This window comes from Eubalaena glacialis, chromosome 6 (assembly GCF_028564815.1).
Source record: "Eubalaena glacialis isolate mEubGla1 chromosome 6, mEubGla1.1.hap2.+ XY, whole genome shotgun sequence".
NCBI lineage: Eukaryota > Metazoa > Chordata > Mammalia > Artiodactyla > Balaenidae > Eubalaena > Eubalaena glacialis.
The window spans coordinates 142,752,148-142,779,223 of NC_083721.1; the positions used below are offsets into that span (position 1 = coordinate 142,752,148).

Below are 27,076 nucleotides of genomic sequence, written 5' to 3' on the forward strand. Positions count from 1 at the left end.
ACTTTGCCCAGGGCCCTGCCCCACTGAGCCCACAGATGGGGAGGAACACGTGTGCAAGCGAGGAAAACAGGAGCCATCTGGCCGAGGTCAGGCCCTCTTCTGCCTTGTGATGTCCAGATGGTACTTAACTGCTTAAAATTCCTGATGAGTAAGGGGTGTGTTCGGCAAAGAGAACAAAGTTTCCAATCATTTAACTAGCAACTACATCTGTGTCACTTATTGGTGAAAAGCGTTTCCATCCTGTTCTTAAAGTTTCTCTGTAATATAATTCTGTTTTTTTAAAATCCCTCCTTGGCACAGAGATTAGGCCCAACTCAAAAACAGAAAATGCTTGCAGCATCTTTATTGGTTGAATGACACTGCTTATCCATTTTGGTGGGTAACTACTAATAACCTTAACACTTCTACAAGCAGAGAGTCCTTTTTTATGTCTAACTTCACAGATTTTTTCCCCCTTGACCTCAGCATCATGTGACGAGTGCTTAGCCAAGCCAGATGGACAAGTCCTGAGTAGGCCGTATTTTGCCAGGAATATAAAAACTATATCCGGCAGATTCTGTTCAAGGTCCAAAGTTCAAGTTTTCAGGCCTGGCCATGCAGATCATGTCAGACTTGAAGTGTGAGCTTCTCACCCGATGTGAAATGGTCTGGATAACAAACTGTTGGGCACCACTGAAATGTATCAGGGAATCTATTGCAGTAAAAACACTCAGAACGAATCATCCCCCAATTCTGGCAACCAGGAAACAGATCCATCAGTAAGGAGGGGGTGTAGTCTAGGTTCCCAGGGGTATTACATCTCACTTTGAATGACATTGTATGAACATATGTCCCATTTCTCTCTAGAATTAGAGCTAATGAATCCTTTCATGTGGATATACAGAGCAGACTTTGGAAATATTAACCTATTATTACTAGAATGACGTTGCTCTAAATTTGAATACAGAAAACACGGCCAAAACCTTGCTCATCTCACAACGCAAGTGTAGCAAAAATTAATCTCATGGGACTGTTGTCTGATGTCTGGCCAGCAAGAGAGGCTGACTTGATCTAATGTTTCAGTTAACATGGGGATAATGAAATCAACACCACCGTGTGATCTAAATGACATCATGCTATTATCACTTTACCTGTTTAAAAACAAAGAGGGTGTCCCACCCCTGCCTCGGCTTCCCCAACGTTGTGTATGGTGGCAATTGGCTAAACTGGGACGATAGGACTACGTTTCGCAGAATTCCCTTCTCTGTATGGTCCTGGGTGAGCATCGACCACCAGAGAAATTTTGTGCAAGATTTGGAAATGAGGGAATTCCCTGGCGGTCCAGTGGTTAGGACTCGGCGCTTTCACTGCCAGGGCTCGGGTTCTATCCCTGGTCGGGGATCTAAGATCCTGCAAGCTGCACGGCCAAAAAAAAAAAAAAAAAAAAAAATTGGAAGCGAGAAGGAAAGCAGCAGACATATTTTTATGCTCGGAAGGTTGGAGCAGGGCAGCAGGTCAGTGGGTCCTCACACGCACTGTTGCCATCTTTGCCTTGTTCTACGCCAACTACTTATGCAGCTCCCTGGGGAAGGGTGCCAGCCTCCTGCAGACATCACCCACTGAGTCAAGGTTGGCGGTGGGGAGAGACAGATGTAGCTCCAGTTTGTATTTTCTTTTGTTCACACCAAGTTTGGCTGACCCGTAGCTACTTTAGTCTCAACACCAGATGCAGAGATAACAGCCTTGATGCCTCCTTCTCGCTCGCACAACCACATAAAGCCTAACCCTCAAACAAATCCCTCGTTCTCTACCGCCCATGGCTCTTCTGCTTCTCTGGGTTGACCCCTGATACCTCATGGCTGAGTTCCGTGCTGTCTTAACCTTTAAATTCAGGCAAGTTCCTCAGACCATAAGTCTTGGGTCATTTCTGATAGAGCAAAAAATAAGTAAGATTAAACTATATTTTATTGAGCCCTTACTATGTGCAAACACTGTGCTCACTGCTTTACATGTATGATTTCACTTAATCTCATTAAATGGTCCAAAGCCCCCATCCTCGCCAGTTCGCTCTCTCATCATCACCAGTTGGTAGTTCACAGATACCTGCTGGCTCCGGTAACAGTCCAGGTTCTGCCATCTGGGACTGTAGACTGGGACCCAATGCCCTCTGGGGTGACCCTGGGTGCCCCATCCTGCTCTCATGGAAAGAGCCTAGAACACAGGTGGTGCTCATTAAGAGTTTGTTTCCCCTCTTCTGCACCCTCGGTCTTGGTGTTAATCTTTGCCCAAACGTACAGGAAAGAGCTCAATTCCCCTCTAAGAATGAAGTCTGGCCCCAAATCTTTGCCTAGTGACTGGGTCCTGCTTGCCTGTCTCAGTCCCAAGTGTTGACCCCCTGAAGCAGTGCCTGCAGGGGCTCTGTGCCACATACTGAGATGCCCCGCCTCTTACTAGATATTCACCTCTATTTGGGAGTCACTTCATGTGGAACCCCTTGCCCCATCAAATACCCCTCGTTTGCCAGGACCAAGGTGGCTGCCTTCCTTGGATATCCCTCCCCCATTTTAAGCATTTTGTGAGCTAGGGGATAGTAGTTTTAACTGTGATTTCTTTTTTATGTGTCCTTTTTTTAAATACATAAATTATATTCTTATTTATTTATTTGTTTATTTTTGGCTGCATTGCGTCTTCGTTGCTGCATGTGGGCTTTCTCTAGTTGTGGTGAGTGGGGACTACTCTTGGTTGTGGTGTGCGGGCTTCTCATTGCAGTGGCTTCTCTTGTTGCTGAGCACAGGCTCTAGGCACACTGGTTTCAGTAGTTGCGGCATGTGGGCTCAGTAGTTGTGGCTCCTGGGCTCTAGAGCGCAGGCTCAGTAGTTGTGGTGCACGGGCTTAGTTGATCCGCGGCACATGGTATCTTCCCGGACCAGGGCTTGAACCTGTGTCCCCTGCATTGGCAGGCGGGCTCCTAACCACCGCGCCACCAGGGAAGTCCCTTTCATGTGTCCTTTGTTTTAAATTCTTAAGAAGGAATAATTTGTAAAATGGTTTCCCAATGTAGTATGTAATCATGAGCAATTTGCTTTGTAGGAAGTAGGGAATGGAGTTAAAGCAATCCTAATTACTTACACATGCAGAAGCTGTCACTTCTGTAAGGTGTGTAATTAGCAGCCAGAGTGTGTTCTGGGAAAATGTGATTGTTTAAGCGGGGGGCGCAGCTAGGGGGCTACCCAGATTGGGGCTCTCCCACTGAGGTCATTAGCCCAGCTTGGGCTCTGCGGTCACTTGTTAAGGCTGATTGTATGCCTGGACACAAAGCAAGTGGCCGACTGAGCCCACTCCTGTTTCACGTGCAAACAAGGTGTGACCATTGAAAAAACTGGATCCTTCTTACTTTGTGATTACGAATTTTCTTTTCCAGCTGAGTCTAGTGGTTCTCAGCTTGGTCTGCACGTTAGAATCACAAGGGAGACTGTACTAATCCTGACGTTCAAGCTGCACCTAGACCAAATAAATCAGCCTCTCTCGGGCAGCACGGTTTTTAAAAGCTCCTCAGGTGGTTCTAGTGCACTGCCGAGTTCGAACGCCGGTGCTCAACCAGTGCTTCTCAAACGTTAGTTGCATCAGAACCACCTGGAGGGCTTGTCAAAACCCAAGCCCAGAGAGATTCAGTAAGTGTGGGGGAAGGGTGTCCAATACTTTGCACTTTTCGTGTTTATTCTAATAATACTGTCAATGCTCAAAACAATGAATTCCTTTCGGTATTAGAGTAGGTAACTTTTTGTTTTTGCACATATGACAGGCATTGTGCTAAATGTTTTAGTCATTAGCTAATGTAATCATTTTCACAAGGCTGCTTCATTCTCATCCTTCAGGTGTCAGAAAAGGTGCCAGGGGCTTCCCTGGTGGTGCAGTGGTTGAGAATCTGCCTGCCAATGCAGGGGACACGGGTTCGAACTCTGGTCTGGGACGATCCCACATGCCGCGGAGCAACTGGGCCCGTGAGCCACAACTACTGAGCCTGCGCGTCTGGAGCCTGTGCTCCGCAACAAGAGAGGCCGCGATGGTGAGAGGCCCACGCACCGCGATGAAGAGTGGCCCCCACTTGCCGCAACTAGAGAAAGCCCTCGCACAGAAAGGAAGACCCAACACAGCTAAAAATAATAAATAAATAAACAAATAAATTTAACAACAACAAAAAAGGTGCCGGACCTGAGAAGCCTTTCATCTCTTTAGAAAGGCACCTGTTATCACATCACGTGGTTTGTTTCCTCCTGGGTCCTAAACACAGCTTGTTCTCTTATTTCCTCTCTTCTAGTTGCAAGGAAGCTCGGCGATGGCAGAAACCTACCTGTCTTCCTCACTTAGTGCCCACCGTGCGGCAAGCACTCCACAGACCCTTGCTGAATGAATGAATCCACAGAGCAACCCTGGGGAAAAGGTACTATTATGGTCTACATTTCACAGACCAGGACATAGAGATACTAAAAGAAACTTGTCCAAGGTCACAGTGGAAGAACGGAGATTCAAACTGTGCCCTAACTAGAGCTGGGCTCTCAAACCACTGTAAGAACTGATCATCAGTCTTAAATATCAGCCTTCCTTCCCAGCAATAAACTGAATTACTTACAGTCAACTATATCTGCCTTTCTGCCGCTTAATTCAAAGCTATTTTTTCCAAATAACAATAAAAATCCAGAACTGAAACCCATGTGGTCAAACTGTAGAAACAGTGGCAATTTCTTTCCTACTTAAAAACTGTACTGTCCATAACAGAAACCTTACAAAGTTCTAAAGCGGGTTAAAGATTTCTACCTCATATAAAAATCACATTATAACCTTTTAATACATAATGTTGGTATTTAGGGGAAGAAAAACTACATGAAAACAAATGGATGTAAATAATCTGGCTTTATTTAGCATGCCAATACAATTTATTCTGGTAATAAATTAATACATAGTTATCGAAAATGTTGGGTGCTTTCCAATAAAAAGGTTTCTGACTGTGTACACTAAAGTATATGCAGAATCCTTTGACATGGAGTTACTGAAGAATGGAGTGTCTTTCTCTGTAATTCATCTTCAGATCGTGTTTAGTTTAAAAAGGTTTCAATTACCATTCCAGCTCCTGCAAACTATGAAGGCTGAAATTATAGTACTGAGTTTAGAAATACCCTGATCCAGTCTCCTAATTGTACGGATGAGGAATCCACTGGCCTTGCCAAAGATTACAAAGCTGGCAAGATAGACAGAGCCTGGATTACAACTCAGTCCTCAGAGGGGCTCTGAAATGTCTGTGAAGCTAAACAAGGCATATACACCACACCGAACTCGAGTCATATCTGCAAGACCCTGGTTTTACTTTCTGCTTAACATAGGATTAAATCCTGATGTGTTCTTTTGCGGTTAACAGATTTAGCAACTCAGCTGCTTTGGAAATGAAATCATTCCCGTTATCAGATTATCACCGATCGCCAGTGCCGTTGGCTTTTCTCCTGGGACGTTTGGGCTTGGGCAACTTTTCTTCCTGCTCTTCTACGCTCACAGTAGAAGTGACATCAGGGATGTCTGTTCTTGTTTGAAATTCATCATCAGTTATCGGTATCTACAAAACCATCAGATCTGAGTAAGGGACAGTTCGTTTCTCTCTGTAGCTCATCCCCACCAGTCAGCACACACCCTGCTCTGTTCACCTGAGCCGTCCCTCGTTCCAAAGCAACTGTGGATTACTTCTGGGGTGTCAGTGTACCAAATAGTGATGAGATTTCTCAACACATCAATGTGCCGTATGCTTCACATAATGTACCAAGCAGTTCTGGCATACAGTTTTTGGTGATTTACGTCTCAGCCTAACGGCTTCACATAGCCATGCTGTTGGCAGGGGAAAAAAGGCCACTGGCCTGTTTTAATTTAAACCCCCAATGAGTGTGCTGCACATTTATCAGTTAGTAATGAAATGCTCACATCCTGGCAAGCTATTTTTCTCTCTAATTGCAGAAGCCATTTACAGAGCAACCCACCAGACATAGGTGAGTTTAACTTTATGGACACACAGCAGAGGTGTGAGTATAAAGGGAATTTTGGAATTTCCGTGCAAGTGGTTCTATTTCTTGCTGTTCTCAGGGCTGTAGCAAAGGAAGACCGATAGCCTATCTTTGTATGTTTTTCTCCAGGGCAAGAGTGAATGTCTGATGTGGCTGCAGCTTACAGAGGCTTATTAGATGTGCCCTCAGGGGCATATCTAATTGGAACAGGCATCTCGTTTTTAAGTTCCTCCTCAGCAAATACAAGAGTTGCTGTCGAAGCTTTACCTTTTAGGACTAGTAACTCGATTTGGTGTTAATGCTGAAAGCAGGGCCGCTAGCCATGAAGACTTGACATTAACCCCTACCTAGAGTGAAATTTTGTTAGCCTTATCTAAAAACAAATACACACACAAGAACCCAGATACAGAAATGTTACTTGCTCTGTTCTCACAAAACCACTCGAGCAGTTAATTTACTAAAAGTAGGCATATTTTTCTCCTCTCCTTCTGCTACCAATTTCACTTTCTTTGGCTGTTTTTCTTTTTATCTTGTCCTGACTTTCAAGGAACATGCAGAATATTGATAAGGAAATTCCATATTCTTTGACCATTTCACTTTTTGACTTTTCTTCTTAACTCACTAATTTTTAACTCTGGAAAAATTGTGAGCTCAGTATATTTTCTCTTTAACACCATGACCAGAACCCAGTGTATGAAGTATAATGGAAATGACATGCTTAACAGACACAGACATCTGACTCATGGCCAGCTCTTGAAAACTGGCCTGGCCAACTGAAGGTACAGTCCCGACCGACTAAAGGCAACTGATTTCCTTCAGTTTAGAACAGCAGAGCTGATGTCAAACTACAAAGAAAGGGCTGATTTTAATAATCTTAATAACCAACTAAATAATAAAATCTTTTTTTAAATTAAAGAATCCTAATGACTTTGAGGTAGATGAAGCTGTTGTCAGATAATGAAGTAATTAGGTGTAAGATATAAAAATAACAAAACGGAGCGAAAGAAAGCACTGATTTGAAATTATCTTCTTTTAAGTTCGGATGGAAAATTAAGAGCCCATCCAATTCAAAGTTCTAGGCACAAAATCCGGGTATGTCATGTGGTGGACTTGTTTCTTCAACTGGAGATGAACTTGGCAGCCGATGGAAAGAATCCACACTCTATGGAACAGCAAACTACAAAATGACTGTCCCCATGAAGAAGCCAGTGACTTTGCATTTGATTTTTCTAATTTGGCTCATTCCCCAAAGTTCAGGCTTTGGAATCCTAAAGTCTTCTTCAGCATTTAACTAGCTCTTTGTTGGTGGAAGGGGCCGAGACTGTCTCTCCACACATAAACTGATCCTAAGACAGAACAAGAAATTATATTAAGCACGGAGTGTCTGTGTCACAGATGCATCAATGGTAAACTCATTTTGTTACAGAATCAATCCAGCTCTGTTAATCTAAGTTTTTCCTTTGCTCTATCACTTCATTCTTGTTCAATGAGTCAATGCCAGCACCAGAATCATAATCTTAAAAGTGTATCAGTTTTTAGTCCTGAATTCATATTTAATGCACCTTATAAACAAACATGTCCCTCATCACTACAGAGCACCCACTTCTCAGAAATCACATTTATAAAACAGACGTCGCACCTTTTAAGTTTCTGTATTAATTACTATTTGCACTACTACTTCTCCACTTCAATATTTGGTCACTCAAATACTTGCCCTCTTCAAAGTAATTACTTTTTTCAACTAAAGGGATAGCTCTTTATGTTTCCCAACATAGATAATCTGCAAATTAGCTATTTTGTAAATGCAGTTCAACCTCTGATGATTTAGCCTGGCTTACGCCAGCCAGCCCAGGAAACCTCTGCCTCCCAGGTTACCCCTCATCTCCTGCAGTCTGATCCCCATAAGGATCAGTCTGTATTCTATCCCTATCGATCTCTGACTCCTGCCCAGCACCTGGAAGCCTCCCACTGTGTTCTTTGGAGTTTATGGTCCACCACCAACACGATGCTCCATATTCTTTAAAATGGCCCTGTGCCTTCTTGCTCTAACACAAGGTTCTCAAGGGGTAGCGGGGAGGAGGCATTGCTTTTGTCTCTGGGGATATTTGGCAATGTGTGGAGACATTCTGGGTTGACATACTGCGGGGTGCTACTGCCATCTAATGGGTAGAGGTCAGGGATGCTACTAAACAGCCTACAGTACGTGATCACCCGATTTAAAATTGCAATCTCTTCTCATACCATCACTCCTGCTCACCCTTACCCGGTTTTCTTTTTGTTCCAGAACACATTTAAATGCAAGAATAAATCAGTAAACCTCTTAAGTGTAGTCTAAATTATAGCCTGCTTATGTCATGAGGCTAAGTGCCTTGTTCCCCCACCTTGCCTATACTCATTTTAGAGTTCATCCTTAAGAATGTTAAGCTCTGTTATATGACAATTATATCTCAAAAACAACAACAACAAAAACAAAAAGCAAAACCCAGAAAAAAGAATGTTAAGCTTCTTACTTATGATGTTAAGACTCCATTCAAAGTACTGACCAAAAGTTGGGGTGGAGGTGGGCATTTATTTTGTTTTCTATTGTCAATATCCTTGGGTGAAAACAGCAGGACAACTAAAGACTAAAATGAAAATTGTAAAATTGCAACTATGACTTACATCTCAAACAAGATAATGCAGAGTTCAATGTATAAGCCAGGTAAGAGATACTATACAAATGTTCCCTCAAAATAAGTCCAAGAACTCTAAACAATTTTAATTACTTATTAAATAAGGGAGGAATAAAGACTGTCAATTAAATAATCTTTATAATTATTTTCCTCTATTTAATAAGTAATCATAATAGTCACTAGATACAGAACAGTTTTCTTTATTGCCTTCTCCAAAGCTAAAAGAGTTAATCAATTTGAGCTTTTAAAATTTTAATTTACTATACAGCTGCTTATTAATGGTTTTTAAAATTTGTTTTAAAAAACATAGCATTTACCTAACACAAGATTAGAAAACATTCTGCACGTACCTGTAACAGGCAGACTACTCTAGGTCCCTGCAACCCTCCCCCCACCTTTTAAAATTTGACTCCTTACTTTGTCATAAATCACTTTTATAATGAGAGAGCAGCTAGGGCACGTTGCCACGTCTTCCCCATTCTCCAAATCTTCCTGTAACAAAATCGATCACCGCATGGTCAGCATAGTCTTCTCTTGGCGATCTCCTTCTCCCAAACCCTCCCACCTCTGTGGGCAAGCTCCTTTGAGGCTGGCCTCCCCACAAGGCATGTGAGGACCAAAAGCATCTTCCAAGAGAAATGCCAGCCCCACTCTTCCCTGGAAGCGTCACTTGGGATAAACACCCAGGAGGGTGAGTCAAGGTTCAGTCGTCTCAAAAACCCCGGGAAGACAAAAACACATACCTTCCTCCAAAGGAGTATCCCAGGAAGTGGAAGCTTAAGTTGGGGAGGATGGCGCCATCCACACCCTCTCCTCCCCGCTCCGGCCCGACTAAGGGCCAGAACTAAGTGCCCGCCGACAGCGCAGAGTATCAACTTTGGAGGAATTCAGAAACGGATAAAAAAGGGCGTGGATAACTGTGAGCCGTGTGGATCGGCGGCAGGAACTCGGCAGAGCGAAAGCGCGCCTGCTCCGAGGAGTCGCCGGGCGGGACCCCCAGTTACCTTGGTGATACAGAAGTTATCTCCACACGGGCAGGGGTAGAAGTACGTCTCCGAGTCCTCGTCATATTGGAAGTCCTCGATCTCCACCTCGTCGTGAAACACCGCCATCGTTACTGGGGCCAGCAGAGGTCTGTCACCTCCGCCGTCCGACCCAGGCCCGGGCCGGTCCAACTTCTAGGGCGCCGGCCCAGCCGGGCGTCGTAGCCGTGCACCGGCGCAGGAATGACCGCTTCCGGCTCAGCGACATTGACGCAACTCAGGGTTTCAGGCCAAATGGGTGACCGGGTAGCGGTCTCCATGGAGATGGCGGAGCTAGGGGGAGGAGACACGGGCGGACGGCGGTGGCTGCTCTGCGAGGTCGCGCCCCGCCCCGCCCATCGGACGGCAGCGACCAATAATATGTGGGGTTCGCTCGCGCGGCTGCTGCGTCACGTGGGGGAACACCGGAAGCTCTCCGGCGCCGGGGGCGGAGCTTGTCCCTACTCTGCGAGCTGAGTCCCAGAGGCGGCGGCGGCCTGGAGGTAGCTTGCTGAGAGGGTTGTTACCTGCCTCACGTCCGCGGGCCTTAGAGAGGCCTTAACTAGACCCCGCAGCGGGCGGCGGCCGGCCTAGGTAGCGTCGACCCTGCCCCTCGGCGACGCTGCGGAAAAGCGGGCGCGCTTTGTGAGTCTGAGGCGGCGGCGGCGGGAACTGCTCAGACTCCGGAACGTCCCTCCCTGCCTCCCCGGTGACTGACGAAAAGCTCCCTTGGAATAGTGATTTCACCGAGTGACCGTGAGCTCTGGGCGACGCGTAGCTTGTAGTTCTGGCTGCACTCGGCTGTTCAGGTACATCCCCGCCTCTTCCTCACCCTAGATTGTCTTCAAATGCCCTAAATTGTGTTGTCGAAAGGACCAAGCAAGATCTGTTACGCAGGTTGAGTTCTAGTCCTGTGTTTGCCAAGCATGTATTGATAATATTATATGACTACAATCAGGTGTTTCGCTAAGTATAATTCTTCCATCAACCCTGGGACTTTAGATGTTATTCCATATTATTAATCTTTAAACTGAGATACAGAGAGTCAGGTATCTTGACCAAAATCACACAACTAGGAAATGAAGAGCCTGTCTGTCCCCAAGCCTATGAACAAATTACTTAACTTGCGTGAACCACAGTTTCTTCTTTGTAAAAGAAATGGCATCAGCATGCAGAGTTACTACCATGAGGCCTTTGTATACCTTAATGGGAAATGCAAATAAAACGTGATTTGTCTCGAAAGCAGCACTAGTTCCTGCCTTGGTAAAACGGGGTTTCATGGGAGTATTTCTCCATTCCTAGGCACTTATTCAAATCTTGGTAGAGAAGGAATGCAGTGAGAAAACCACTATTTAGAAGCAGATCTGAGCTCAGAAGATGACCGTTGGGAACTAACTCTGGGGGCTGGACATTTACATTCTTTGGGCCTTATTTCCTCTTTTGACTAAAAGAGGGTTGGATTAGAGATAATTTACAAGATTCCTTTCAGATCCAACATTCTACTTTTGCGTGGAAATTATGAGTTTTACTTGGTTCAGCAATCACATATACGATATTCAGTTTATATTTATATAATACATATGCATAATATACACATGTACACATCCTTATGTTTATTTATGTACACGTGCTCCGACGTTTGCATGAAGTTACCAATTTTTTGCACGCTGAAGTTCCACCTGGTTTAGCCCTTTTAAAGCTTGAAAACCTAAAGGCAGAGGAGTCTTTGGGAGAAAATTTAGAAGTTATGTTAAAGGGATTTGTAGAAGATTATTTCAGAGGCTTCACCAACATTCTGTTTTGCCTAATTGGAGATCTACGCAGGAGTTAGGAAACATTTGCTAAACTTGTTGAGGGTTAACTGGGATGGTTCTGCTCTGAGCAAAGGAGAAAGCCCACATAGCTCAGAGCCCACATAGCTCAAAGGCTGCTCCCTGAATCTTTGCAGACACGGATACTTCCCAGGGAGCCTCTTGGAGACAGGAGGACAGAGAGTCTCCAGTGTTTATTCTGTAGTCCCAGTGATCATTTTGAGGTTGGGAACTTTCTTTAGTTCTTCAGTGCTTCTGAGCATAAGTACCTACGAAATAAAGGTGAGCCATTTTTGAATGTACAGAAATGGGTGCAGTCATATTTGGTTCATGGAACTATAAATTGGTAGACCTTTTAGAAAACAGTTTGGATCTATCAAAAACAATTTGCTGGGGAATCTTGAAATCTGAGGTTTGTAATCCTAAAAGTTTCAGGAGTCGTTGGGTAATTTTTCTTTATAATTTCCTTGTAATTTTCCAACTTTTCTTTGAGTATGTATTACCTCAAATGGAAAAAGAAAAATGAACGAACCACTTATTAATAGTAATTGACACTGTGTGCCAGGCCCTGTACCAAATGGTTTACATGCATCATGTCATTGAAACAGCCCAATGAGGTATAGGTATCATTAATCCCATCTTCAACATTGGGAAACCTGAGCTTTAGGGGCTTAGGTTTAGGAACTAACCAAAAGGGGCAAAGCTGGTAAGTGACATTAAGCTATGGTGATCACTCAGACCTGTCTGACCCCAGAAACTAGGCTCTTAATTACCTTCAGTGCCATCTGTGATATGATGTGCTTGAAGCAGAGCTAGATTAAACAAACAGCCCTGGCACTCTGTAGACTGCTGAGATTTTCTGCTAGAGCAGTGCTGGTTCCCTTGAGGCCTAGATCTGGGGGTCTCCTTGGCCTTCCATACCACTTTCTGCCTGCCGTCTGTTGCCATATCCCTTGTCTGGCCAGAGGTGGTTCCCGATATCGTTCTGCCAGTTTGAGTTCATCCTGTGCTGAGGAAAGTAAAACTGTAGCCAATCCTGTGAGGCATTATTTTACGCCACCCAGCATTTTTTAATAAAACATCACAATGACTACTAAACTTTACATTTTTTCCTAAAAGGGAATAGACATTTTATAATATAATGAGACATCTTTGGACTCTGAGAGCGTGACAAAAGCAAGTTTACTAGTTGCTATACAGTCATTTGAGATCACAAATTTATGGTTTAAAAATAATTTTTTTTAATTGTAACACTGCTAATTTGGAAAATAACAGTGACCAAAATTCTTAGCGTGAGATTGAATTTAGAACTAGATCATACTTATGTCATAGCAGCTGTTTTTTATGAGTGCTGTTGTAGATCAGGCTAGGGAGTTGTTTATTGTCATTATCAACCCACTGCCTCTCTAGATTGTTTGGCAGGGATAACGTATTTGGGTTGATTTTTAGTGACATTCCTGCTTGCCAGGTATTTCCCCGGACATTTATTCCTTTCAGCAATCTAGTGAGGTAGTGTTGTCATTCCCATTTATAAATGGGAAGAGGTGACTGGCCTAAGGTCAGAAAGCAGAAAGGAGTCTCAGATCTGAGCCCAGTTCCGCTGATTGTGAGTCGAGCACTCTGTTATAACTTGTATTCCACTCGGGTCCCCTCACCAAATGCCAGGATCCCCTGTGCTTGCTCACTGGCACCTAGGATTATAAATCAGCAGGTGCTGTGCTAGCTCTGTGCGTTTATCTCAGTGCATTCATGCTCTTTGAGGCATTCTTGGTTTTTCTTTCTCTCTCTGCTTGCTCACACCTCATCCAGTCTATCAACAAGTGATAGGGCTCTAATTCCAAAATCTATTCCATGTTCATCTGCTTCTGTCTGAGTTTTATCCTATCTACGCTTAGCCTGGTGCCTTCTAACTGAACTTCCTGCTTCACCTCTTGCCCCTCTGCGATCTGTTCTTTACAGGGCAGCCTGAGTGATCCTTTAATGTAAATTAGATCACGTCCCTCCCCTGGTTTATTTAAACCCTTCAGTTGTTGCCCATCGCCTTTAGAAGAAAGTCCACACCCTTCCTGTGGCCTGCTGTGACCTGGCACGTGTCTCCCTGCTTGACCTCATCTCCTGTCACTGTCCTTGGCTCGCTGCTCTCCAGTCACACTGGCTGTGCTTTCTCTACCGCACCAGGCTTGTTTCTGTGATGGGGCCTCTCTCCAGTACTCTGCACTTAATGCCTGCTTGGCTGCCTCTTCCCCCTCATTCGGGTCTCAGCTCTGATGCCTCTTGAGAGAGACCTTTCCTGATATTCTCCCACCTACCCCGTCACTCTTATTTCCTTTATCACACTCATTGTAATCTGTGTCTTGTTAATTATCTGTTTATTATTATCTGTTGTAGACATTGTGATAAAAGCCTCATGATGGCAAAGGCCTTGTGTCTGGTTGTTTATTGTGTCTCCACAACCTAAAATAGTGCCTGGTGCCTCAGTAATTGTTAAAGAATTTGAATGTAGTTATTGAACAGAAACTAGTATCATTCATTTTAAATCTTAATCTGTTGCTTGCAGTTCATTGCTTAAATGGATATCTGTTTTATTTAGCATTTATGATACTTTTCTCTGTTTTAAAAATAAAATAACTTTTTGGTGAGATAAGGCCCATGAGGATACAAATATTGATGGAATATTCTTTCTTGTATGGTTTTGAAAATTACTTAATATGTTAATTTTATATAGTTAATTAATGCATTGAATATATAAAACCATTGGACATAAATTTCAAAATATGAGTAGTTTTTTTCTTTTTTTTGTATTTCTTTTAATTTTTTGAATGTGACTTTGTTTTTTAAAAAAAAGTTTTATTGAAGTATAGTTGATTTGCAATGTTGGTTAGTTTCAGGTGTATAGCACAGCGATTCAGTTATACATACATAAGTACATATGTTCTTCAGATTTTCCTCCCTTATAGGTTATTACAAAATATTGAGTATAGTTCCCTGTGCTATACAGTAGGTCATTGTTGGTTATCTATTTTATATATAGTAGTGTGTATATGTTAATCCCAAACATGTATTCCTCCCCTTCTTTCCCCTTTGGTAACCATAAGTTCGTTTTGTATGTCTGTGTGTCTGTTTCTGTTTCATAGATAAGTTCATTTGTATCATATTTTGGATTCCACATATAAGTGGTATCGTGTGGTTATTTGTCTTTCCTTGTCTGACTTCACTTAGTGTGAAAATCTCTAGGTCCATCCATGTTGCTGCAAATGGCATTATTTCATTCTTTTTTATGGCTGAGTAATATTCCATTGTATATATATACCACATCTTTATCCATTTATCTGTCAATGGCCATTTAAATTGCTTCCATGTCTTGGCTATTGTAAATAGTGCTGCAGTGAACATTGGGGTGCATGTATCTTTTCGAATTATGGTTTTCTCTGGATGTATGTCCAGGAGTGGGATTGTAGGATCATATGGTAGCTTTATTTTTAGTTTTTTAAGGAACCTCCATACTGTTCTACATAGAGGCTGCACCAGTTTACATTCCCACCAACAGGGTAGGAGGGTTCCTTTTTCTCCAAACCCTTTCCAGCATTTATTATTTGTAGACTTTTTGATAATGGCCATTCTGACTAGTGTAAGGTGATACATCATTGTAGTTTTGACTTGCATTTCTCGAATAATTAGCAATGCTGAGCATCTTTTCATGTGTCTTTGGCCATCTGTATGTCTTTGGAGAAATGTCTATTTAGATCTTCTGTCCATTCTGTCATTGGGTTGTTTGATTTTTTGATATTGCGCTGTATGAGCCGTTTGTATATTTTGGAGATTAACCCCTTGATGGTTGCATCGTTTGCAAATTTTTTATCCCATTCTGTAGGTTGTCTTTTCGTTTTGTTCATGGTTTCCTCTGCTGTGCAAAAGCTTTTAAGTTTAATTAGGTCCCATTTGTTTGTTTTTATTTCCATTACTCTAGGACAGCGGCCCCAACCTTTTTGGCACCAGGGACCGGTTTCGTGGACGACAATTTTTCCACAGACCGGGGTGGCGTGGGGTGGGGTGGGGGGGATGGTTTCGGGATGATTCAAGCGCATTACATTTATTGTGCACTTTATTTCTATTATTATTACATCGTAATATATAATGAAATAATTATACAACTCACGGTAATGCAGAATCAGTGGGAGCCCTGAGCTTGTTTTCCTGCAGCTAGATGGTCCCATCTGGGGGTGATGGGAGACAGTGACACCCGAAGTGTGTTGCTATGTCCATCTACTCCGTGATCTCGTTTTGGTTGCTGTCCCTGCAGAAAACCCTGCTTCACAAGGATAGCATGTTGGAAAGGGAAGCAGGCTTTTTAATGCTTTTGTGGCGATCTCAGAATATCCCGCCTTGACTTTAATCCAGAATGTATGCAGATTTGAAGTTGACTCAAACGTACTTGTAAGGCCGCCGTCATTTGCGATCTCAAGCAGTTGATTCTCTTCTAGCATGGACGAAGTCGATTCACCTGGCTTATTCACAAATGGGTCACGGATCCATACCTTCCCGTTTCGGGAGTCTTTTGTGGTTGGGAAGTAATGCTCAGACTCTTTTGAAAGCTGAGATAGGTGATCATGCACTAGCTGGGAGAAAGAAGGCCCTGGCTCAGTCTCTTTCAAAATCTTTGCTAATGTTTGAAACATGTCAAAATTCCCAATGTTCACTTGTCATCCCCATAATTCCAGTTTGGCTTTGAATACAGCCACTTTATCTGCCAACTTGAACACAGTTGTCGTTCTCCTGTGAAGTGACAGATTGAGTTCGCTGAGCAGGTTGAATATGTCACACAAGTAAGCAAGTTTTGTGACCCATTCTGTGTCACTGAAATGTAGTGCCAGTGGTGACTGTTTTTCTAAAAGAAATCTGTGGAGCGGCTCTCGTAACTCAAAAACTGTGGCCAGTGATCTATCTTTAGAAAGCCATCTCACTTCTGTGTATAAGAGAAGACGTGAATGCTCTGTGTCCATCTCCTCACAGAGCTGCACAAACAGATGTGAGTTAAGGGCATGTACTTTAATGTGGTTGATCATTTTAATCACATCCTGCAAAATGTTAAGTTCAGTTGACATTTTTCGTCTAACCAGCCTTTCTCTACGGATGACACAGTGCATAGACTCACATTCATAAGCGACCTCTTTGACTCAAGTGGTGAAACCAGAAAGCTGTCCAGTTGTGGCAGGTGCTCTGTCCACGCATATACTGACACAAAATGACCAATTCAGGGCTTCCCTGGTGGCACAGTGGTTAAGAATCCGCCTGCCAATGCAGGGGACACGGGTTCAAGCCCTGGTCTGGGAAGATCCCACATGCCCATGTACCACAACTACTGAGCCTGTGATCTAGAGCCTGCAAGCCACAACTACTGAGCCCATGTGCCACAACTACTGAAGCCTGTGCGCCTAGAGCCCGTTCTCCACAGCAAGAGAAGCCACCACAATGAGAAGCCCACGCACCACAACGAAGAGTAGCCCCCACTCGCCACAACTAGAGAAAGCCTGCGCACAGCAATGAAGACCCAATGCAGCCAAAAGTAAATAAATTAATTAATTAAAAAAAAATGACCAATTCAGTTTTCGTGATATGTCCTGATAAGTCCAAAGAGTTGAATAGTTCTGCAGCTGTGGTGTTGGTTGGCAACAAAAGTGCACATAACTTATCCTCATGCACATCCTTCTGAAAAATATATTGCACAAAAAACAAGCATTGTTGCCTTGTTGTCAACATCAGTAGACTCGTCAACATGGATTGCATACCATGGTGACTCATTAATCCTCTCTAACAGTTGTGTTTCAGTATCCTCTGCTGCTATTTCATCAGTTCGTCTAGTTATGCTGCTAGCTGCAAGAGGAACACATGCCACCTTTTGAACTGCAACCTCTCCTAAAAGTTCACGACAAATGTCCTTAGCAGCAGGCAGGATCAGCTCTTCACCAATAGTAAAGGGCTTGTTAGCTTTAGCAATGTGGTTGGGCACTAAGAATGATGCTCTCAGTGCAGACACATTTGATGAAGTGGTGGCCTTCAATAATTGCTTCTGTTCTTCGTGTTCATGTTTTTTTCTTTTGAAAAACTCCAAAGACTTGTCTTTTAATGCAGGGTGCTTGGTCTCCATGTGGCGAAGCAGTTGAAGGTTTCATGGCTTTGTTGGATAGCTGGTTGCCACATATTATACAAAGCAGGCTTGGAGAATGTGAATAACCTGTTGCAATGAACCCATAATTATGTAGGACTCTTAGTATTTTCTTTTAAATCTAGCTTTCTTTCTGTTGGCAGTCTTAGCGTCTTCTGCTGTCTCATCATTGGGTCTTTCCCCATTTTCAAAGAAGCTCTCCAGCGACGTTTGTTTTTTATGCATTTTGGCTAGGGTTAGCTTGTGGGCTTACCAAAACTCTGACTGAGACAAGTGCGCAGTGCGAAAGAGGCACAATGGAAGTGGTAAATAAAATAATGGGTGGGCCACGCGTGGACTAAATAAGTGTCCGATTCTGACTCAAAGCCTGCCACTAGATGCAGCTGTACAATTGAAGTACAGCAACTCACTTGCCACTATAAAGCCTGCCACCAGATGCAGCTTAATTGTCACTTGTCACTCACTGATAGGGTTTTGATATGAGTCTGAAAGCATTTGATTTATTATGGTCTCTGTGCAGTCAGACCTCTCTGCTAATGATAATCTGTATTTGCAGCCACTCCCCAGTGCTAGCATCACTACCTCAGCTCCACCTCAGATTATCAGGCATTAGATTCTCATAAGGAGCACGCAGCTTAGATCCCTTGCATGCACAGTTCACAGTAGGGTTCGTGCTCCTATGAGAATCTAATGCTGCTGCTGATCTGACAGGAGGCGGAGCTCAGGCAGTAATGTGAGCGATGGGGAGCAGCTGTAAATACGGATGAAGCTTCGCTCACTCGCCCGCTGCTCACCTCCTGCTGTGCGACCCAGTTCCCCCCTGCTCTGCGACCCGGGGGTTGGGGACCCGTGCTCTAGGAGACAGATCCAAAAAGATATAGCTGCAATTTATGTCAAAGAGTGTCCTGCTTATGTTTTCCTTTAGGAGTTTTATGGTACCTGGTCTTACATTTAGGTCTTTAATCCATTTTGAATTTATTTTTGTGCATGGTGTTAGAGAACGTTCTAATTTCGTTCTTTTACATGTAGCTGTCTAGTTTTCCCAGCACCACTTATTGAAGAGACTGTCTTTTCTCCATTGTATATTCCTGCCTCCTTTGTCATAGGTTAATTGAGCATAGGTGCGTGGGTTTATTTCTGGGCTTTCTATCCTGTTCCATTGATCTACATGTCTGTTTTTGTGCCAGTACCATACTGTTTTGATGACCATAGCTTTGCAGTATAGTCTTCAGTCAGGGAGCCTGATTCCTCCAGCTCTGTTTTTCTTTCTCAAGATTGCTTTGGCTACTCAGGGTCTTTTGTATTTCCATACAGATTTAAAATTTTTTTGTTCTAGTTCTGTGAAAAATGCCATTGGTAATTTGATAAGGATTGCACTGAATCTGTAAGATAGCCTTGGGTAATATAGTCATTTTGATAATATTGATTTTTCCAATCCAGGAACATGGTGTATCTTTCCATCTGTTTGTGTCATCTTTGATTTCTTTCATCAGCATCTTATAGTTTTCGGAGTACAGGTTTTTTATCTCCTTAGGTAGGTTTATTGCTAGGTTTTTTTTTTTTTTTTGATGTGATGGTAAATGGGATTGTTTCCTTAATTTCTTTTTCTGATCTTTTGTTGCTAGTGTATAGAAATGCAACAAATTTCTGGGTATAATTTTGTATCCTGTGACTTTACCAAATTCATTGATGAGCTCTAGTAGTTTTTTGGTAGCATCTTCAGGATTTTATATGTATAGTGTCATAATTATCTGTTGCTTGCAGTTCACTGTTTAAATGGATATATGTTTTATTTAGTATTTATAATACTTTTCTCTGTTTTAGAAATAACTTTGGTGAGGTAAGGCCCATGAGGATACAAACATTGATGGAATATTCTTTTTTGTATGGTTTTGAAAATTACTTAATATATGTTAATTTTCCATAGTAAATTAATACTTACATTGAATATATAAAACCATTGGACATATTTCAAAATATGGGTAGGTTTTTTTCTTTAAATACCTATTGGTTTGGAAGGCACTTTGAACACAATTTGATGAAATACCCTTTATTTACCAGTAGGTGGCGCTCTTGGTCATGGTTACTATTGTTACAAAGCAAGATTTTAGAATTTTAAAGAGAACAGCTTTTAAAAATTAACATTTCTTTGTTTTCCAGTTCAGTTGAGCAGTAGACCGTTCAAACAGCATAATCACTAAAATATGTGTCTTAGATGAGGACAACTTATTGTAGCAGTAGTTGTCCAAAACATTGAGCAGAACAGGGTGTCCGTATGTACCTACATATCAATTAAATTTTATCAGGGAAGTTGACCCCAAGTGACATGTAACTATATCATTCCAGCCATTGAGCTGGTTGTTCATGGGGTGGATACCCTAAACAGCAGGAGTTACAGACAGCCCAAGGAAGATGAAAGAAACAGCAAGACAATCGGACAAGAAAAGTGGAAACAGGAGGACGAATGAATGGAAAGGGGGTCTTTGAGAGTCGGCTTGCTTTGCGGTGATGCTTGCTGATTACAATGGGCCTTTCCTTTTGCCACTAAGAGACAGTGCTCTTTAATTTTCCCAAACATCATTCTTATATGTTGTCTCTGCCATTGCAGGAACTTTGTGAGAATTTCAGTATATGGAAACACTGTCTGTGTTCCAACTGGTGTATATTCCAAAGGTCTCAGTGTAAATGCAGGACCAGAATATTGCATGTCAGTCAGTTAGCCAGCCATACTCTTAATGACTCCTGAACTCCATGGACTTCTAAAGTAAGTTTTGCCTTCTTTCTTTCAATGATTTATGTACCATTTTTGATTTAGTACATTCAAAGGAGAAAAACTATGTGTAGTAGTCTTACATGAGGTGAAAGAGACCTTATACTTATTTCATTTACTAGAGAGAAAAATAGCGAGTAGCATGTTTATCCACAGTGATGCTGCATGGCAAGAAGTAGATCTTTTATCTTGTCTAAAGACTAGTTATGAAATAGTGGCTTTTTGATATGATTTGGTTATAACCAAACACACACGTGCACAGCCTCCCCCATCATCCACATCCCCCACCAGAGTGGGACAGTTGTTATAAGTGATGAACCTGCACTGATACATCATAATCACCCCAAGTCTAACACCACGGCTCACCTTTGGTGTTGTATGTTCTGTGGATTTGGACATATGTTTAATGACATTTGTCACTATGGTACCATGCAGAGTATCTTTACTGCCCCAAAATTCCTCTGTGATTTGATGAATTTTTTTCAAAATGAAAATACCCATGCAATCAGCATTCATATTAAGAAACGACATTGTCATTGGCACCTCACCAGGAGTAATTACTAACTTGATTTCTAACTGCGTAGATTCGTTTTTTCTGTTTTTGTACTCTGTATGACTGACTTCTTTGAGTTTGGCTTCTTTCATTCTTTTCATTTACTGTGATATTTGTGATACTCACCTATGTTACTGCATGTAGTTGGAGTTTGTTTATTCTCATAGCCGTGAACCTCAGAAAATTTGTCTGCCCCTTTCACTTTATCTAACAAGAAATATTAAAGACTTATGTGGTGCTCTGGGCAGAATATAATTATTAGGCAGTTATAAAATCTACTGTCCTCTTCTGTAATAGCAGAAGATTAGTCCCATGAGTTTGGTCAGAGATTTTGGAAACTAATAGAGAACACGAATATTTGACAACACCGATAATTACATACATATGTACTGTGGAGATCAGTTGAATCAGTTGTATGTAGTAGCAGAAATTTTGTCAGGGTGAAGTTAATTGTTTTGCTGTTAGATCAGCTCATAATATCAGCAACAAAAATCCAAACTCTTCTTTACTGGCCCCTAAGATAGTCTGATATTTCCCTACTTTTCCTTAAAATATTTTAACTTTCAGTTTGTTGTTTCCCAGGAAGCACCATGGCTGTCGTGATTCCTGCGTTGTTGCGAGGCTTTGTGGGGGCCATCTGCGCTCAGGCTGCTTTGAGGAGACTGACACCCAGCGCTTTGCGCCACCTTACTCTAAGCAGGTGAGTTGTCACCTTCAGTGTCATTTGAGGTTGATTTTCAAAAAGACCTGACCTGCTGATGATCATGGGAGGCATATCGTAACATCTTGCTTACATGTGCATGCTATCAGTGGATCGTTAAGCTTTAGTTAGATGTGCAGATTTTCATGGGCCACTTTCTGGGATCCATGATGTTATACTGTATTGTGGATAGTCATGCTGTTGCTTTCCAGCTACAGGTATGACAGGTATTGGATAGTCACGATAATTACTAGTGTAATTAATTTTCAGGAGGATAATACTTAATAACCTAATTTTACTTTCTATTAAAGCGTAATGAAATCCAAAAGGAAAACTGATCACTTGGAGAGAACTGCAGATGTCGTTCGCCGGGAGGTTTGTATCTTGGGCCAGGGCAGGTTCTCCTCGCTGGCAGTTTGCACACAGTTAGGACTGGCTTACTGAGAGGGCATTACATGAGCTTGATCCCTGTGAAGACAGTCAGGGCAAGTTTGTTATTTTTCTCTTCAGAACTTTTCTGAACAGAGCATATGACAACTGATTTGAAAAGATGACAGCAAAATACTCAAATTGTTCCCTTTAAACTTGGAATGGATGGATTTTTTTTTTTTTAGTATATTTATTTATTTATTTATTTTTGGCTGTGTTGGGTCTTCGTTGCAGCGCGTGGGCTTTCTCTAGTTGTGGTGAGCAGGGGGTACACTTTGTTGCGGTGCGCAGGCTTCTCATTGCGGTGGCTTCTCTTGTTGCGGAGCACAGGCTCTAGGCACGTGGGCTTCAGTAGTTGTGGCACGTGGGCTCAGTAGTTGTGGCTCGCAGGCTCAGTAGTTGTGGCGCACAGGCTTAGTTGCTCCGTGGCATGTGGGATCTTCCCGGACCAGGGATCGAACTCGTGTCCTTGAATTGGCAGGCAGATTCTTAACCACTGCACCACCAGGGATGTCCTGATGGATTTGTTTTTTTTGTTTTTTTTTAAACATTGCTTTATTTTATTTTATTTTATTTATTTATTTAGTTAGTTAGTTAGTTATGGCCGTGTTGGATCTTCGTTTCTGTGCGAGGGCTTCCCCCAGTTGTGGCAAGCAGGGGCCACTCTTGATCGCGGTGCGCGGGCCTCTCACTATCACGGCCTCTCTTGTTGCGGAGCACAGGCTCCAGACGCGCAGGCTCAGTAATTGTGGCTCACGGGCCCATTTGCTCCGCGGCATGTGGGATCCTCCCGGACCAGGGCTCGAACCCGCGTCCCCTGCATTGGCAGGCAGACTCTCAACCTCTGCGCCACCAGGGAAGCCCGATGGATTTGTTTTTGATGAAGGGAGTGTAGCAGCAATGGAGGGAACTATCCTCACAGGCATAAGGTTTAAGGTTCTATTTTAGGGATAGAACTTCTTTTAGAGCCTACATTTTATGAGCAGCTTGCTTTTTCTTTCTTTTTTTTTTCTTTTTTTTGGCACCATGTCTCAAAATCCTTGTTCTTATCCCTACTTTAGAACAACTTTCTATTTCATCAAAAGGGAGAAAGCACTAACATCTGAGAAAAGAAGGTGGACGAGCTCTTGTTACCCTTCCCATGTGCAGATATTTTCCTCCATATTCAGACCATAGAAGGGCTAATCCACCAACCCAGAGGGGTGTTGAGGGCTGGGAAATAAAGGATCCTCACCCTTCAGCTCCGTGAGTAACCCCATTTTCTTTTAAAACCGTCAGTTGGATATTTGATTTTGCTTTTGAATGATTCTTCACATATTTGGAAATACTTAGTTTTGTAAGTGTATTTAAACTAACAGTTAAAAAACTATTTCATATAAGGAAGGATTATACACTTCTACAAACATGGTCAGAAATTGCATTGTTGCAGTAGTTTAATTTTTAGTGTTAATAATAGAATATACTTTAATGTAAAAGAGTATTATTTAGGCCCCACCCTCAAGCTTATTCTACTTTCAGAAAATTGCTTTGGGACCAAGAGTGGTGTGTTTGTGGATTCAGCTTTAAGCCAATGTGTTTTTGAGGAGTTTATGTAAAGTAGTTCAGCATAATAGATTTATGGCTGTGTGGGAAAATATGCTTTTCCTGCTGATGATAAATCTGAAAACGCTTTTTTTTGGTTTGTTCAACACGCAAAAATGCTGACTCTGTAAAAGTGAGATTTGTTAGAATTTTTTTTTAAAAGGGAAACCTTGCCAGCTTTGAAGAAAAAGCAGTTTATTTAACAGGTTTGGACTGTACTCTCTTCTGTTGTATTTTGAGGCAGGTAGAATTACGAGTCGGGTTTGGCAAACTTTTCATAAGGAGCCAGATAGTGAGTATTTTAGGCTTCCAGGGCCACCCTGTCTCAGTTACAACTACAAAACTCTGCCTTTGTAGTGTGAAGATAGCCCTAGACAACATGTAAACAGATTGTTGTGGCTGCATTCCAATAAGACGGCATTCACCAGAACACTCAGATTTGGCCTGTGGGTTGATTGTAATTTGCCAATTCCTGAATTCAAATTTTACAGGACAGAATTTCTGAGACTTCTGAGGGGTTATTTTGAGCCAAGTTTAAGAAAACTGCACAGAAAGTTAATGTAAACTCCAGTAGTGTGATTGAACAGTTGAGAGTTGTAATGCCTGGAAGTCAGAGATTACAGGGTAATTCCAGCCATGGTATCAGCTAGGCGGGAGATTTTCCAATTGCAGCTCCCCTCCTTCTCTGTTTCTCATTTCTGCTCCTCCACCACACAGAATGAGAGTGGGGTGCTGCGGGGGAGCTCGATAAGTCAGGTGGTGTCTGGAACCACGAACTTAGTGGTGTAAGGTCATCAGGGGCTCACCTGCATCCCTCCAGAGTGCAGCTCCTAGCCATGGAACAGGCGCTCAGCTTGGACTTGTGGAAACGACCAGCACCTGTGGTCAGGCCGGACCACCTTCTCCTCTCTTGTCTGCAGACCCTGCCTTCCCTTTGTACGGCTAGCATACTGCATAGAACTCCCCACGCATCATTTGCCCTTCAGTTCCAGCCTGTGAGGCAGCCTAAGGATAGCTTGGCATCTCCATGTTACAGCAGAGGCAGCAGAGCCTGGGGCCAGAGGGAAGCTCCAGGTCTCTGATTCCTAGGCCAGAGGACCCTGCTGCTTCCTAGAGTGGGTCCAGAATGGAGCACTCACCCGCCCGGAAGTGTCCTTTCCTTACTAGGCCTGGGGTTCCCTCTGGAGAATTTACTGAATGACCATATTATGATGTTAATACCTCTTACTTGGGGCTGTAACTGTAAGCTGTCTGGAGTCCTGCTGATGAGGGAAACTGAGCTCTGAACTGAATGACAATTTGACTGTGATGCTGTGGCTAGGACTTACAAAACTATGTTGAATAAAAGTGGCAAGAGTGGACATCCTTGTCTTGTTCCTGATCTTAGAGGAAATGCTTTTAGTTTTTCACTGTTGAGTATGTTTGCTGTGGGTTTGTCGTATATGGCCTTTATTATGTTGAGGTAGATTCCCTCTATGCCCACTTTCTGGAGAGTTTTTTTTATCATAAATGGATGTTGAATTTTATCAAAAGCTTTTTCTGCATCTAATGAGATGATCATATGGTTTTTATTCTTCAGTTTGTTAATGTGGTGTATCACACTGTTTGATGTGCTGATATTGAAAGATCCTTGCATCCCTGGGATAAATCCCACTTGGTCATGGTGTATGATCCTTTTAATATATTGTTGGATTTGGTTTGCTAGTATTTTGTTGAGGATTTCTGCATCTCTGTTCATCAGTGATATTGACCTGTAATTTTCTTTTTTTGTGGTATATTTGTCTGGTTTTGGTAGCAGAGTGATGGTGGCTTCATAGAATGAGTTTGGAAGTGTTTCTTCCTCTGCAGTTTTTTGGAATAGTTTCAGAAGGATAGGTGTTAACGCTTCCCTATTTTAATTTAATTTAATTTAATTTTTTTATTGGCATATAATTGCTTTACAATGTTGTGTTAGTTTCTGCTGTACAGTGAAGTGAATCAGATATATGTATACATATATCCCCTCCCTCTTGAACCTCTTTTCTAAATGTTTGATAGAATTCGCCTGTGAAGCCATCTGGTCCTGGACTTTGGTGTTCTGGAGTTTTTAAATCATAGATTCAATTTCAGTACTTGTAATTGATCTGTTCATATTTTCTATTTCTTTCTGGTTCAGTCTTGGGAGATTGTACCTTTTTAAGAATTTGTCCATTTCTTCTAGGTTGTCCATTTTATTGGCATGTAGTTGCTTGTAGTAGTCTCTTGTGATCCTTTGTATTTCTGTGGTGTCTGTTGTAAATTCTCCTTTTTCGTTTCAAATTTTATTGATTTGGGCCCTCTCCCTTTTTTTCTTGATGTGTCTTGCTAAACATTTATCAATTTTGTTTATCTTTTCAAAGAAGCAGCTTTTAATTTCATTGATCTTTTCTGTTTTCTTCATCTCTATTTCATTTATTTCTGCTCTGCTCTTTATGATTTCTTTCCTTCTTGGGGTTTTGTTCTTCTTTCTCTAGTTGCTTTCGGTGTAAGGTTAGGTTGTTTGAGACTTTTCTTGTTTCCTGAGGAAAGCTTGTGTTGCTATAAACTTCCCTTTCAGAATGGCTTTTGCTGTGTCCCACAGGTTTTGGATCATCGTGTTTTTGTCTTCATTTGTGTTTAGGTATTTTTTGATTTCCTCTTTGATTTCTTCGGTGATCTATTGGTTGTTTAGTAGCATATTGTTTAGCCTCCACATGTTTGTGTTTTTTGCAGTTTTTTCTTGTTGATTTCTAATCTCATAGCATTGTGGTTGGAAAAGATACTTGATATGATTTCAGTTTCCTTAAATTTACTGAGGCTTGCCTTGTGGCCCAGCATGTGATCTGTCCTGGAGAATGTTCCATGTGCACTTGAAAAGAATGTGTATTCTGCTGCTTTCAGATGGAATGCTCTGTAAATATCAATTAAGTCCGTCTGGTCTAATGTGTCATTTAAGGCCTGTGTTCCCTTATTGATTTTCTGTCTGGTTGATCTGTCCATTGATGTAAGTGGGGTGTTAAAGTCCCCCACTATTATTATGTGACTGTCAATTTCTTTTATGTCTGTTAACATTTGCCTTATATATTGAGGTGCTTGTGTGTTGGGTGCATATATATTTACAATTGTTATATCTTCTTCTTGGCTTGATCCCTTGATCATTATGTAGTGTATTTCTTTGTCTCTTGTAACAGTCGTTATTTAAAAGTCTATTTTGTCTGATATGAGTATTGCTACTCCAGCTGTCTTTTGATTTCCATTCGCATGGAATACCTTTCTCCATCCCCTCACTTTCAGTCTGTATGTGTCTCTAGATCTGAAGTGGGTCTCTTGTAGACAGCATATATATGGGCCTTGT

At 42.2% G+C, this 27,076-nt stretch overlaps 2 protein-coding genes across 7 annotated transcripts in view; one reads left to right on the plus strand and one right to left on the minus strand.

Annotated features, from left to right (window-relative positions):
- Positions 1-4,887: 4,887 nt before the first annotated feature.
- DPH3 (diphthamide biosynthesis 3) lies at positions 4,888-9,921 on the minus strand. Of its 2 annotated transcripts, XM_061193691.1 has the most exons (3): positions 9,700-9,921; positions 9,113-9,187; positions 4,888-7,369 (listed from the first exon to the last, which is right to left on the minus strand). In XM_061193691.1, the coding sequence occupies exons 1-3, from the start codon at positions 9,805-9,807 to the stop codon at positions 7,304-7,306; spliced, it is 249 nt and encodes an 82-aa protein (XP_061049674.1). In that variant the 5' UTR covers positions 9,808-9,921; the 3' UTR covers positions 4,888-7,303. The 2 variants fall into 2 exon arrangements, with proteins under 2 accessions (XP_061049674.1, XP_061049675.1); XM_061193692.1 differs by lacking the exon at positions 9,113-9,187.
- A 255-nt stretch (positions 9,922-10,176) lies between these two features.
- OXNAD1 (oxidoreductase NAD binding domain containing 1) overlaps positions 10,177-27,076 on the plus strand; it is a 54,919-nt gene continuing 38,019 nt past the window's right edge. For 2 of the 5 annotated variants that reach the window (XM_061193696.1, XM_061193699.1), the window contains exons 1-4: positions 10,177-10,526; positions 20,300-20,455; positions 21,597-21,714; positions 22,026-22,089. In XM_061193696.1, the coding sequence (XP_061049679.1) occupies positions 21,605-21,714; positions 22,026-22,089 (174 nt within the window). In that variant the 5' untranslated portion in view covers positions 10,177-10,526; positions 20,300-20,455; positions 21,597-21,604. Of the gene's footprint in view, positions 10,527-20,299; positions 20,456-21,581; positions 21,715-22,025; positions 22,090-27,076 lie in introns of all 5 variants that reach the window. The other 3 variants (XM_061193698.1, XM_061193697.1, XM_061193700.1) reach the window with 3 other exon arrangements.

Excerpts from the sequence above, each read along its gene's own strand:
- DPH3 (XM_061193691.1), bottom strand. The coding sequence starts at position 9,807 with ATGGCGGTGTTTCACGACGAGGTGGAGATCGAGGACTTCCAATATGAC. Across the intron at positions 9,188-9,699 it reads ATAACTTCTGTATCACCAAG|GAAGATTTGGAGAATGGGGA; the intron begins GTAACTGGGGGT and ends ATTTTGTTACAG. Across the intron at positions 7,370-9,112 it reads TAAAAGTGATTTATGACAAA|GATCAGTTTATGTGTGGAGA; the intron begins GTAAGGAGTCAA and ends GTTCTGTCTTAG.